We start from the raw sequence: 11,872 nt of genomic DNA, 5'->3' as shown, positions 1-11,872 counted from the left end.
CCCCCCCCCCAGGCCCAAGCCTTATCTTTTCAAGGGTGACCATAAATACCCCGGCTCAAAGCCGGACGCTCCCGTCATCATCCTGTACGGCGAGTTGGGGAAAGCATATTTCCGGGAACTTCACCTGGCTGTCGTGGACAAAGTCGGCGAAGGCCTGGCTACTTATGTGCTCCGTCATTATGTCGCTGTAGGTGTCTCATTCCCACCAGTACATTTGATCTGCATTTGTGTCTCTTTAACCCTGGGCCAGGCGATCTTTTGTCCAATTTAGTTTATTATTTGATATTCTCCTCGACCTTCCTTAAAGGGGGAAGTTGGCAAATTTCTCAAAAATCTATTTTTAGCAGATATGTCGAAGCAGTCAAACAAATCATATGAGTGACCTCACTGTGGTGAACGCCTGCAGAGAAAAACTCAACGTCACTTCTACTCCTTCTGTCAGGTCATAATTGTTGTTTTTACAAATGTGACAAAAAGTAAGTTTTTTCAAAATTGCACACTCCCCCCTTTTGGTGCAGAATTATTTAAAAAAATTTTTTTTACTGACATTTTTAGGTCGCCTCTTCCATTTTATATTTCGCTGATCACAGCTGCCCGCTCTTAAGTTGTTTTGAAAATGAATATCCTTTCCCCCGATAGCATCCAAACAGAAAGAGGGTCTCTCTCTCCGGCTATGGGGTGGAGTTGGCCATCAAAAACCAGGAGTACAAGGCGAAGGATGACACCCAAGTCCAAGGTGGACACTCGTGTGCACACACCAAACCAGACTATATTTGAACCCACAACAGTGAGCTCTTTGATTGTGGTTTCAGGGGCGGAGGTGAACGCCACAATGATCAGAGAAAACGATCCGGTGGATGAGGTCCAGGGATTCCTTTTTGGCCGACTCAAGTGAGCCAAACACACTACACGCTACACAGTTTCTCACGACAGCATCAGAGCACGTTGTCAGCGGCGTTGTGTATCTCCAGGACGCTCTACCCGGAACTGAAAGAGCAGCTGAAGGAGCTGAGGAAACATCTCGTGGAAAGCACCAATGAAATGGCGCCGCTCAAAGTCTGGGAAATGCAAGGTGGGTCCCGTTCCACCTTGAAACCGGTCACCAGCCCGCACATACAGGTGACTTGCAGAAAAAAGGAACAGCCCTAGAAGATGACTCATTCAAAGCAGATATCGCTTTTTCTTTGGCTTTTTGCATTTCTTTTGAGCAAAACCCAAAACCGGGCAGCCCACTCAAGGTGGCTCTGAGTCCGAAAGAGCAACCTTGTGAGATGGCAATATCCATCACCAAAATTCGATTTTTAAAATGCAGTCACATTCCCAATCGCATCCAAACCAAGCACCCGACACCAAGCAATGAACCTCATCCTCATCTGACGGCTTACCTGCCCGCATTATATCTGCCACTTCCATTTTGAGGGAATCAATTTTACAACGTTGTAAATACCCCCCTGAGGAAGCGCGGCTGCTCGGCGTCTATTAGTTTGTCCACAAAGTTGACGAATGGTGACTTCGCTGGTAGCCGGGGAGGTCCCGCGTCGCTGTCGCGTCATAAAATACTCGCTTGTTCGTTCACCTCGATGATAATGTGATTTCCTAGCTGTGTCATCTAAAGCGCAACTGCTTTTTACACAGTGGCCTTGATAATATGCTAATTAAGAGAGGTAACTAACTGGCTGCAGTGCTTTGCTGTACGTGCTGATATGAGAAGTGGTGAACCAAGGTTATGACAGTTCATGAAAACAAATGAAATAACCAAAAGTTATGTTCAAAAAAGTGTTTAAAAAAAACATGACACTGAAAGTGAAACTGAAGTTACATTTTGTTTTTAAAAATAACTAAAAACACCTAAATATCGCGAAAATGTCAATTATAGCAAAAGGCGATTGTTTTTCACCTATTCGTTTCGTACATGAGCTGTCAGAGTTTATTTTACAGGTAAATGTTTTACTTTGGCATGACTGTAAGACTGTACAGAAGAAAGAAGGTTAAACAGTCGTTTAGGAATAGTACTTTAATTTATTACACATCCTTTGTGACTTTTCTTCTTTTTTTTTTTTTTTTATCTTGCACTCCACAAATACTCCATATAATATCAAAAAAAAAGTATGCAACGGGGAGTCAATATTGCTTAGCGTTGCTTCGGCAGTGAGCTACATGCCATCATGCAGCCAAGACTCTCCAATGAATAAGCGAGGTCGATCGCCAAGACGTCATATCTTTGGGGAGACTCCAGGCTGCTGCAAAATTAAAGCCGCATCCATTCGCATTTCATAGCATCCTTGAAATAATAACATCCACAAATTTCTTTCAACTTTCCCCAGTTCGTAACGCGTTCCGGGGTACTTGGACTGTGTCGCGGTCACTTTGAAGTCCCCCCGGGTGGGCCGGGGATGGTGGAGCAATATGAGCTGCGTGTTTAAAGTGCCATGTGTGCGTCGAGCCTTTAACGGCAACCCTGCCGGGGCTGGTTAGTGCCGCCTGTTTACGAAGAGAGCGAGACCTCTGGGGGCCCGTAATCACACATGCTACAAGACCACTGCAGCCGAGTATAATCCACACTCTTCTGCCTCTCCTCCTCTTTGTGTAAATTTTTTTTTTTTTTTTTTTTGGTCAGTTGTGAGTTTTGAGCCAAGATGAAAGCGGGAAAAATTAAATGGGCCCATGTGCCTCACTGTTACGGAGCATGATAACAGCACGGCGGCTCGGTCCTAACAGTTCTGTGGCGTTGGTTTGGACTCTTGGCTCCATTTTTTTGCCTGTGTGGAATTCTTGAGAATCATAAATAATGTGATACAGACGGGGGGGTAGAACATATAGAAAAGCGCACAATGTAGTGCAGCAATGCAAATTACTTGGCATGTCTCAACGCTAGCACCTGAAAAGACTGTTTACCTGTCTCGCGAGGTGTGCTGCTGTTTTGGTTAGTTACAAGAGATCCAACATGTTAACTTTTTTGATCTTCCTGTCTCAACATCTATGAGCTAAGATGATCACCGTACTCCTGATTTTCACCGTACTCCGGATGACGCACCTAAGCACACAAATGGGTCAATAAGACAGACGGAAGTGATCTTTGAGGAATATAAATGAGCAATTAACTCATATTGTGTTGTTGTTATTATTTTTATTATTATTATGATTATTTTAATTAAATAATTAATTTTTTTAAACAGACTTGAGCTTCCAGACAGCCGCTCGCATCCTGGCTGCTCCAACCACGGAAGCCCTTAATGTTATGAAGGATCTCAGTCAGAACTTCCCCACCAAGGCCAGGTAAAAGAATAGGCGCACACACACACACACACACACATACATATCTGGAAGCTCCTGCTAGAAACAAAGCAAACGAAATCTGGAGACTAGTTCGCGTATTACAAACACAAAATCGAATCCAGCAAATTATGAAGTTCCTCCGGGTAGAATTTGTCACTTTTCCATCCATTCTCCCCCTCATAGGTCCATCACCAAAACGGTGGTCAGCGCCGAGATACGCAAGGAGATCGCCGAAAACCAGAAGGTACCTCTTCATCTCACTGGCCACTTGAGAGCGCGATCAAAAAGTCCGCTTGTAGGCTCGCTCTGGCGGTACACCAAATCCCTGCCTTGCTACCCTTCAGTGATAGTTGACCTTTTAAATTCACCCATTTGCATTTAATCTTCAAAAACTGTTTTTTTTTTTTATCTTTATTTGGGTGTCATTTAAATTTTAGGTCCCATGCATTATAATTGAGTCAGAGAATTGAGTTATTAATAAAGTTTGTTTTATTTACCTTTATCCATGCACAATCTTATGTTCACAATGCACGTTGTTGTCAAAAACGTTCACATTTCAAAGTCCCGATTTCACTCACTCCGTTTTGCGACCTGATGAGTTGATTTGGCGCCTTCCCTCTTCTTTCAGTTCTTCAAAGGAACGCTGGGGCTGCACCCGGGCGACTCGGCCCTCTTTATCAACGGGCTGCACATGGATCTGGACTCACAAGACATCTTCAGGTACTCGCACCTCATCATGAAATTGTTCCATACAGATGATGTCCGAGTCATTGTCCCGATATTATGTGGTCTTATTTTCTATGACCATTTGTATACCCAAGTCAATTCGTTCTTGTTGCTTTCACGTCAATAAAAATAGGAAATAAATGGGGGGAAAAAACCCTAATTATTTTCTCTGTCTACTCTTGACTTTACCGTGTCGTAATGCAAAGAAGCATTTCGCTTTTCTCCGCCTACCAGTAGTGCTCCAACTCTGAACGGTTCCGTGCTTCACAGTGTGTTTGAGGTGCTGCGCAGCGAGGCGCGGGTGATGGAGGGTCTGCGCTCGCTCCTCATCGACACGCCCTACATCCACGACATCCTCAAGCTCAACGTGCAGCCGTCCGAGTCCGACTACGCCGTCGACATCCGCAACCCCGCCATCAGCGTACGGCAGAGCGTCCGGTCCTCCACAAGTGATGTCGGTGCAGAAACACATTGTAATGCGTGTCTGTGTGTGTTTTAGTGGATTAACAACTTGGAGACGGACCACCGGTACAGCTCGTGGCCTTACAATGTTCAGGAGTTGCTCAGGCCCACCTTCCCCGGAGTGATTAGGCAAATCCGCAAGAACTTCCACAATCTGGTACGACTTCACCCTCGCTTCAGCAAGTCGGAATGAATCCACATATGAGTTTGATTTCATCCCTTCGGACCGCCAGAAGCACTGACTTTAAGCACTGCCTCCTGTCGGTGATTCGGGATTCATAGAACTGTAAGGTACGGACCTATCTTTCAATTTGAAGACTTACCTTCCTTGTGCGTGTGTGCGTGTGTAGGTGATCATTCTGGATCCGACTCAAGAAAACGCCGCCGACCTGCTAAGTGTTGCCGAGATGTTCTATTCAAACAACATCCCGCTCAGGTAGTTGCTTTCAACGCCATCATTCGTTCACTAAACAATATTTATCGAATAGATTATAAAAAAAAAAAGTTTCGAATTTATTCCGATGAATTTGATTTTATTTTCACCGTTTTAAATGTGGACAACACGCCTCTCATCCCATGACGAAAGTAGCGGCACATATGCGTGTGTTTTGTAGGATCGGGCTTGTTTTTGTGGTGTCGCCTGAAGACAACATAGACGGAATGCAGGACGCGGGCGTGGCCCTGCTGCGGGCTTACAACTACATCCGTGACGAAGTGGACAGCCACAGTGCATTCGACGCAGTCGTCTCCGTGAGTTCAAACCTCGGATCACGGAACATGATGCTAGTGTTGGTCTTGTCACCGCATCTCTTTTCTTTTTTTACATTTCCTCCTTAAGATATTCAACCGCGTCCCTTCGGGCGGGCGGCTGACCGTGGACCATGTGATTAAAGTTCTGGAGAAGAGGTTCCCCTACGTTGAGGTCAACAGCGTTGTGGGAGCCGACTCCAGCTACGACAACAACAGAAAGGTGAGACGGGTTCAATCCAGTTTGCTCGGACGTTCACTTCACCATCTGTGTATGCGTTTTCAGGAAGGACGGGCATACTATGAGCAAACGGGGGTGGGCCCTTTGCCCGTGGTCATGTACAACGGAATACCGTACCAGCGCGAGCACCTGGAGCCGGACGAACTGGAGACAATCACCATGCAGAAGATCCTGGAGACCACCTCCTTCTACCAGAGGGCCGTCTATTTGGTCAGTTGGAACACATTCAAGGACATGCCGGATAGCCTTATAGTGCTCTTGGGGATCCTTAAAAAGTCTTAGAAGGCAATGAATCCATTGATCATAATTCTCTCTTGAACAAGTTGGAAGCAATGGTGGGATTCAGTAGAAAGGTCCTTAAATGATTCAGATCCGACTTGGACGAAAGGAGTTATTTCCGTGACCCTTAAAAGTTTTCAATCTGGTCGAATGGCCATGACATGTGCACTCACTCCCTCAAGGGTCACTTCTTGGACCCCTTTTGTTCAGTCTGCATATATGACCTAATCCGATTTGATTGAAGCCGTGAATGGTGTGCTTTCATATATTACGTTTTAACTCCTAAAACATCAACATTTTTTTACTTTTTAATTTAAAATGACTTAGTTCGCCCAGGATCCCGCTCTGCATTGTGGCCGAAGGTAGATTCCAGGTCGGTTATTAAATGGCAATTAAAGTGTGTCAAATCAATCCTTCGAAAGTCTTAACACGTGACAAACATAATTTAGTCTCATATCTCAAACTAGATTAATATTTCTAAAAAAAATAAAATAAAAAGCATTGACCACATAACACCTTGCAATCGTGATAGCAGAACTAGTGATGCACTTTTAGGATTGAGCGTAGACGGCTCACATGTTGCGTACAGGCGCCTTAAACCTGGTTATTAAGTCTACCGTGTCGGGCAGTTGGCAGTTGGAACCGTGCAGTTGAGACGCTGTTTGCTAATGTTGTCTCCTAATTGTTTTAATCTCGGCTGTGCTGACTTGCAGTAAGCTAATGGCACGGCATGCTGAGCTAACAGTCAGGGGAGCGCGCCTTGCCGCTGATTGGCTGCCAACAAAGGAACCAAACAATTAGTTTCCTAGTGTCGGAAGCAAGTTGAATTGAATGTTGGTGCCAAGGGAATAAACGGGCTTTTACACCTTTTTATAATTCATCGTAAGTGACGTTCAATTGCGCGCTCCTTAGGGCGAGCTGGCGAGCGATCACGACGTGGTGGACTTCATCATGAACCAGCCCAACGTCGTCCCTCGCATCAACTCCCGAGTGCTGTCCACCACCAGAACCTACCTGGACCTCTCTGACACCAGTGAGTCCGTTTTCACTAATAGCCCTTCAGTGGCACAAGGGAGCCTCTGCAAAACAACCAACGTCATGTCCTGCCTTTTTCTTTGCTTTTTTTTTTTAATTTTTTTTTTTTAACCCCGCCTTTCTCCCTAGACAACCATTTTGTGGACGATTACGCTCGCTTCTCCACACTGGACACACGGGAGAAGAGCACGGCCGTGGCCAACAGCATCAATTACATGACCAAGAAAGGTCAGCACTTTAAAACGGGACTTTTCCGTGGCAATGTGAGCGCCGCCCGAGTGGAGACCGTTCAGTCACCTTCAAGCTCAAACGCTCCTCATGTGTTCTCCTCCGCCGCCACTCCCGCTCCGTCCTCGTGTTTTTAAAAGGTTGCCCGCACCGGCGCTGACCACCACCAATCGGCATAATCATCTTCTTACTATCCCCCCTCCTTCCTCTGTAGTGCCCCTCGTCCATCCCGACGACGCGCAATATACCCCAGCATGCCCCAGCGTATCACTTTTTCTTTTCTCTCCGCTTGCCAGATGATGGCTACGTCCGGCCCGTCACCTTCTGGGTGGTTGGAGACTTTGACTTGCCTTCAGGACGCCGCCTCCTCTATGATGCCATCAGACACATGGTGACTTTGTTTTCTCTCCCTTTTTATTATTCTTTTTTTTTTTTTAATCCAATTTCACCATGACAGCCCCTTGTCTTTGTTTTAACCAATTCAATGATTGAAAATCAATAACAAGCATAAAACAGTGCCAGCATTTTCCAGGACGAGTGTCCAAAATCAGCTGACGTTGCCTTTTCTCACCACCGACAGAAAACTAGTAACAACGTGCGCCTCGGCATGATCAGCAACCCGTCGGCCGGGCCGGCGGCCGAGTCGAGCCGCGTGACGCGCGCCATCTGGGCCGCCATGCAGACGCAGTCGGCCAACAACGCCAAGAACTTTATCACCAAGATGGCCAAAGAGGAAACGGCAGCGGCACTGCGCAAAGGAACCGACATCGTCGAGTTCGCTGTTGGGGTGAGTTCGCCTTGCCTCTTTGCTCGCGTTTTGTAGCAAAAAGTTGTACAATGGTATCATGACTTTGGAGTGGGAGTTTTTCGTGTTAAAACTCACCCCTTTGTTGGGGTTATTTTAAATTTTTTTTGTTATCTGGACACTATTCATCAATAAAAGAAATCAAATTTGCGATTCGAAAATTGCATTTTACGACACTGTGATGTTGATTTGAATTTGATGAATAGTTCAGCCATGCAGCTGCTGATATGAAGTTAAAAAAAATTGTCTGTGATGCGGTCTTAACGTTTTATTGAAAAGGACAAACAGCCAAACATACAAATTCGCAATGAGAACACTTGCAAGGAGCATGGAGGAGACACAAACACGGAACTAACCGTGTCAACAGCTAAACCAAAAATTAATCTGGAAAAGTTTACTTGCATCTCTGATGAAACATTTTTTGACCTGCGTTATTAAATCATATTTCAACCAGGTTCAATTGTCTCAGATCAGATGTCTTAGATCCTCACCTAAACCCAAAATGCTCGTGCCGTCTGTCTCCAATTTGTCTTTTTTTTTTTTTCCGTCAGGGGATGGATGTGTCGTTGTTCAAGAGCGCATACGAGAGCCACAAATTTGACTTCCTGCTTTCCCACGCCGCCTACTGTCGAGACGTGCTCAAGCTGAAGAAGGGCCAAAGAGCCGTCATCAGCAACGGACGAGTGAGTTCTTGTTTTCTTTGCTGCATTTGTCCCTCACTTAACCCGGCGGCTTCCATTTCCCTTCTTCCCGTTGCAGATCATCGGCCCGCTGGAGGACGACGAGGTGTTCAACCAGGACGACTTCCTCCTGTTGGAGAGCATCATCCTCAAGACGTCGGGCGAGCGCATCAAAAGTAAAGTGCAGCAGTTCGGCATCGAGGAGGACAGGTATTTTCCGTCTTGGGGGTCTGGACCCCCATCCTGTTAGCTTTAGCGCTGGCAATTTTGTGTCAAATGCCAGTCCAGTCCAAGCAGGCTTTTCCCTCAGGGCCAGCGACCTGGTGATGAAGGTGGACGCTCTGCTCTCGTCTCAGCCCAAAGGAGAAGCGCGCATCGAGTATGGCTTTGCCGACGACCGCCACAGGTGAGGTCGTGGACAGGAAAAACCAAAAATGCGATTGGGTGGATGTGGCGCAAACGCTAACCGCGCGCTTGTCGGCAGTGCTGTGAAGATCCGCCCCAAGGAGGGAGACGTGTACTTTGACGTCGTCGCCGTGGTGGATCCCGTGACGCGCGATACTCAGAAACTGACTCCTTTCCTGATGGTGGGTCCATCCGCGCTAAACTTGGACTTGATTTATCTTCCACCCGTCTGGTGTCCGTGTCTCTTTGACGTCGTCATTTCCCTCCCCTCAGGTCTTGAAGCAACTCGTCAACGTCAATCTGCGCATCTTCATGAACTGCCAGTCCAAACTGTCTGAGATGCCTCTGAAGAGGTACGGGTACTAAGTTAGTCACTCGGCCTCACGTTTTAATTGAACTCGACTCAACTGTATTTCTAGAGCACTTTAAAACAATCACCGCTGCATACAAAGTGCCGTACGTGGAGAAAATATCATGTATGCAGCAATAAGCCATCAATTAATAACAACAGACAGTCGAAAAGCACACAAGCAGGAAAACTAAAAATCGAGTTTGAGTCATGCAAAGTCAAAAGGCAAAAGAATTCAAATGAGTTTTGAGACGAGTTTGAAAGATGGGCAGCGAGGGGGCTTGCTGAATGTTTATGAATAACGTTTCGGTTAGCGGATAATGGCGGGCTCTGATTTTACGGACAATTCATGACTTGGAGCCAAAAAAAAAAAACAAGCAAAAAAAATTCAGCCCTTTACCTTTTTGAAGGATTCATATGATGACCTTCCTCCATGAATCAGCTAACAACTGTGTAGCTTTTTCTTACCGATCGCATGACTGATGTTGGAGCAGACAAAAACATGCCTGTTGATTATTTATTTATTTGCATTTTTATTGATTATTTTACTCATCGAACTGACCGCCTAGCTTGATTCATTAGCGAGCTAGCGTGTTATTTTACAAACCATACAAATTAAATTGCTTCCACCGGAGTAGACAAAAGTGCCCGAAAAGATTTTTCCATGAACTAGCAAACTGCATCGCATCACTTTATGGATAAGATAAAGATATCGCTGACCTTGAGCAGACAAAAGTGTGCCTGTTGATTTTTTTTTTTTTTTTTGGTTTATTTTCAAGAATTTAGCTCATTCTGCAGACAATCGCACACACCCATCGTTTGCCACCTACAGGCCAACAAAAGCACACCATTATTTTCACACCTTTGAGAAAACGACGACACAGGTCATATCTGGACCGTTTTGTTTCCGTGCCGCCTCTTCCAGTTTTTACCGCTACGTGCTGGAGGCCGAGGTGGCCTTCCAAGCGGACGGCAGCTTCTCTCCCGGCCCAATGGCGCAGTTCCTGGACATGCCTCAATCGCCGCTCTTTACGCTGAACCTCAACACCCCGGAGAGCTGGATGGTGGAGTCCGTGCGCACGCGCTACGACCTGGACAACATCTACCTGGAGGAGGTTCACGTTCATGAAATGACGATTTCGATTTTTTTTTTTGGAAGCAGCTTCCAACTGCTTCTTTTGACAGCCGAGTATCTTCTGCGGCGATGTGGCAGGTGGAGAACATTGTCGCGGCGCAGTATGAGCTGGAGCACCTTCTCCTGGAGGGTCACTGCTTTGACGTCAGCTCGGGCCAGCCGCCGCGCGGCCTTCAGTTCACGCTGGGCACCGCCTCCGAGCCCGTCATCGTGGACACCATCGTCATGGCGAACCTTGTACGCCGCCGACGCACATCAAGCGCTCTGAACTTGCCGTGAGAACCGCGTCAAACGCTTTGACTTTCCCGTAAACGGCGGATCGATGTTCTCCGTAGGGTTATTTCCAGCTCAAGGCCAATCCGGGAGCCTGGAAACTGAAACTGAGGAAAGGCAGATCTGATGAAATCTACAAGATTTACAGGTGATGAATTCCTGCAGACATTTTTAAATGTCTTCTACCTGCTTCTACTCTGGAATATAACAGATCATGCAAACATATTAGATACACTAAGAATGAATCTTTTTTTTGGAACAAACGTGTTTTTCCGTTGCAGTCACGACGGGACGGACTCGCCCGCAGATTCGGACGACATCATTGTGGTCCTGAACAACTTCAAGAGCCGAATCATTAAGGTCAAGGTGAGTTTGCATCCCGAGAAGCCGGCGCCAAATGTGTTGAGCGCATTCATTCATTCCTTCGTCCGTCCACGTGCGAGTCCATCAGGTCCAAAAGAAAGCCGACAAGATCAACGAAGAGCTGCTGAGTGACAGCAGCGCCGAGGAGAACGACACCGGCTTCTGGAAGTCTCTGACCAGGTGGGGCAAACCTTTGGGCAGATCATTTGGGGTGAATGCAACAAACATGACTGAAGTGTTGATAATGTAAATGCTTGCATTTAAAAACGGAGTGGGCTGTTTTTATACACTTGAGGTACACCAAGCAGTCCAAAAAATGACCCCTTTGGTCCAATCTTGAACTCCTCCTCCTCCTCCTCCTCCTTAGAGGCTTCACGGGCGGCAGCAAACCAGAGGAAACCAAGCCGGATAAGGACGACGTCATCAACATCTTCTCTGTGGCCTCGGGTCACCTGTACGAGCGCTTCCTAAGGATCATGATGCTGTCGGTCCTGAAGCACACCAAGACGCCCGTCAAGTTCTGGTTCCTCAAGAACTACCTCTCGCCAACCTTCAAGGTGAAGCTCTCGTCCATCTCTTAGCTGCCTTTGACATCACACGTCATGCTAAGCTTCAATGCTTGCGTTTGCCGCCCGGTAGGAGTTCATCCCCCACATGGCCAAGAAGTACGGCTTCCAGTATGAGCTGGTGCAATACAAGTGGCCCCGCTGGCTCCACCAACAAACGGAGAAGCAGAGAATCATCTGGGGCTACAAGATCCTCTTCCTGGACGTCCTGTTCCCGCTCGCTGTCGACAAGATTCTCTTCGTGGATGCTGACCAGGTCCACCCACATCTTCTGTCCGATAAAAAATATATATATATATATA

At 46.6% G+C, this 11,872-nt stretch overlaps 1 protein-coding gene across 3 annotated transcripts in view; it reads left to right on the top strand.

The window, feature by feature from the left end:
* The window catches only part of uggt1 (UDP-glucose glycoprotein glucosyltransferase 1), an 80,691-nt gene that overhangs the window by 66,252 nt on the left and 2,567 nt on the right, over positions 1-11,872 (top strand). For all 3 annotated transcript variants that reach the window (XM_019872473.1, XM_019872474.1, XM_019872475.1), the window contains 29 exons: positions 13-187; positions 640-736; positions 813-891; positions 972-1,072; positions 3,177-3,276; positions 3,460-3,520; positions 3,905-3,996; positions 4,273-4,423; positions 4,502-4,621; positions 4,815-4,900; positions 5,079-5,214; positions 5,303-5,434; positions 5,498-5,662; positions 6,644-6,764; positions 6,896-6,994; positions 7,291-7,385; positions 7,575-7,781; positions 8,351-8,482; positions 8,559-8,689; positions 8,790-8,885; positions 8,964-9,066; positions 9,158-9,237; positions 10,159-10,348; positions 10,447-10,605; positions 10,704-10,789; positions 10,923-11,007; positions 11,093-11,184; positions 11,372-11,561; positions 11,644-11,826. In XM_019872473.1, the coding sequence (XP_019728032.1) occupies positions 13-187; positions 640-736; positions 813-891; positions 972-1,072; positions 3,177-3,276; positions 3,460-3,520; positions 3,905-3,996; positions 4,273-4,423; positions 4,502-4,621; positions 4,815-4,900; positions 5,079-5,214; positions 5,303-5,434; positions 5,498-5,662; positions 6,644-6,764; positions 6,896-6,994; positions 7,291-7,385; positions 7,575-7,781; positions 8,351-8,482; positions 8,559-8,689; positions 8,790-8,885; positions 8,964-9,066; positions 9,158-9,237; positions 10,159-10,348; positions 10,447-10,605; positions 10,704-10,789; positions 10,923-11,007; positions 11,093-11,184; positions 11,372-11,561; positions 11,644-11,826 (3,544 nt within the window). The remainder of the gene's footprint in view (positions 1-12; positions 188-639; positions 737-812; positions 892-971; positions 1,073-3,176; positions 3,277-3,459; positions 3,521-3,904; positions 3,997-4,272; positions 4,424-4,501; positions 4,622-4,814; positions 4,901-5,078; positions 5,215-5,302; positions 5,435-5,497; positions 5,663-6,643; positions 6,765-6,895; positions 6,995-7,290; positions 7,386-7,574; positions 7,782-8,350; positions 8,483-8,558; positions 8,690-8,789; positions 8,886-8,963; positions 9,067-9,157; positions 9,238-10,158; positions 10,349-10,446; positions 10,606-10,703; positions 10,790-10,922; positions 11,008-11,092; positions 11,185-11,371; positions 11,562-11,643; positions 11,827-11,872) is intronic.

Source organism: Hippocampus comes, unplaced genomic scaffold, assembly GCF_001891065.2.
Source record: "Hippocampus comes isolate QL1 unplaced genomic scaffold, H_comes_QL1_v1.1 scaffold92, whole genome shotgun sequence".
Classification (NCBI taxonomy): domain Eukaryota; kingdom Metazoa; phylum Chordata; class Actinopteri; order Syngnathiformes; family Syngnathidae; genus Hippocampus; species Hippocampus comes.
This window is presented reverse-complemented; position numbering and strand designations above follow the sequence as displayed.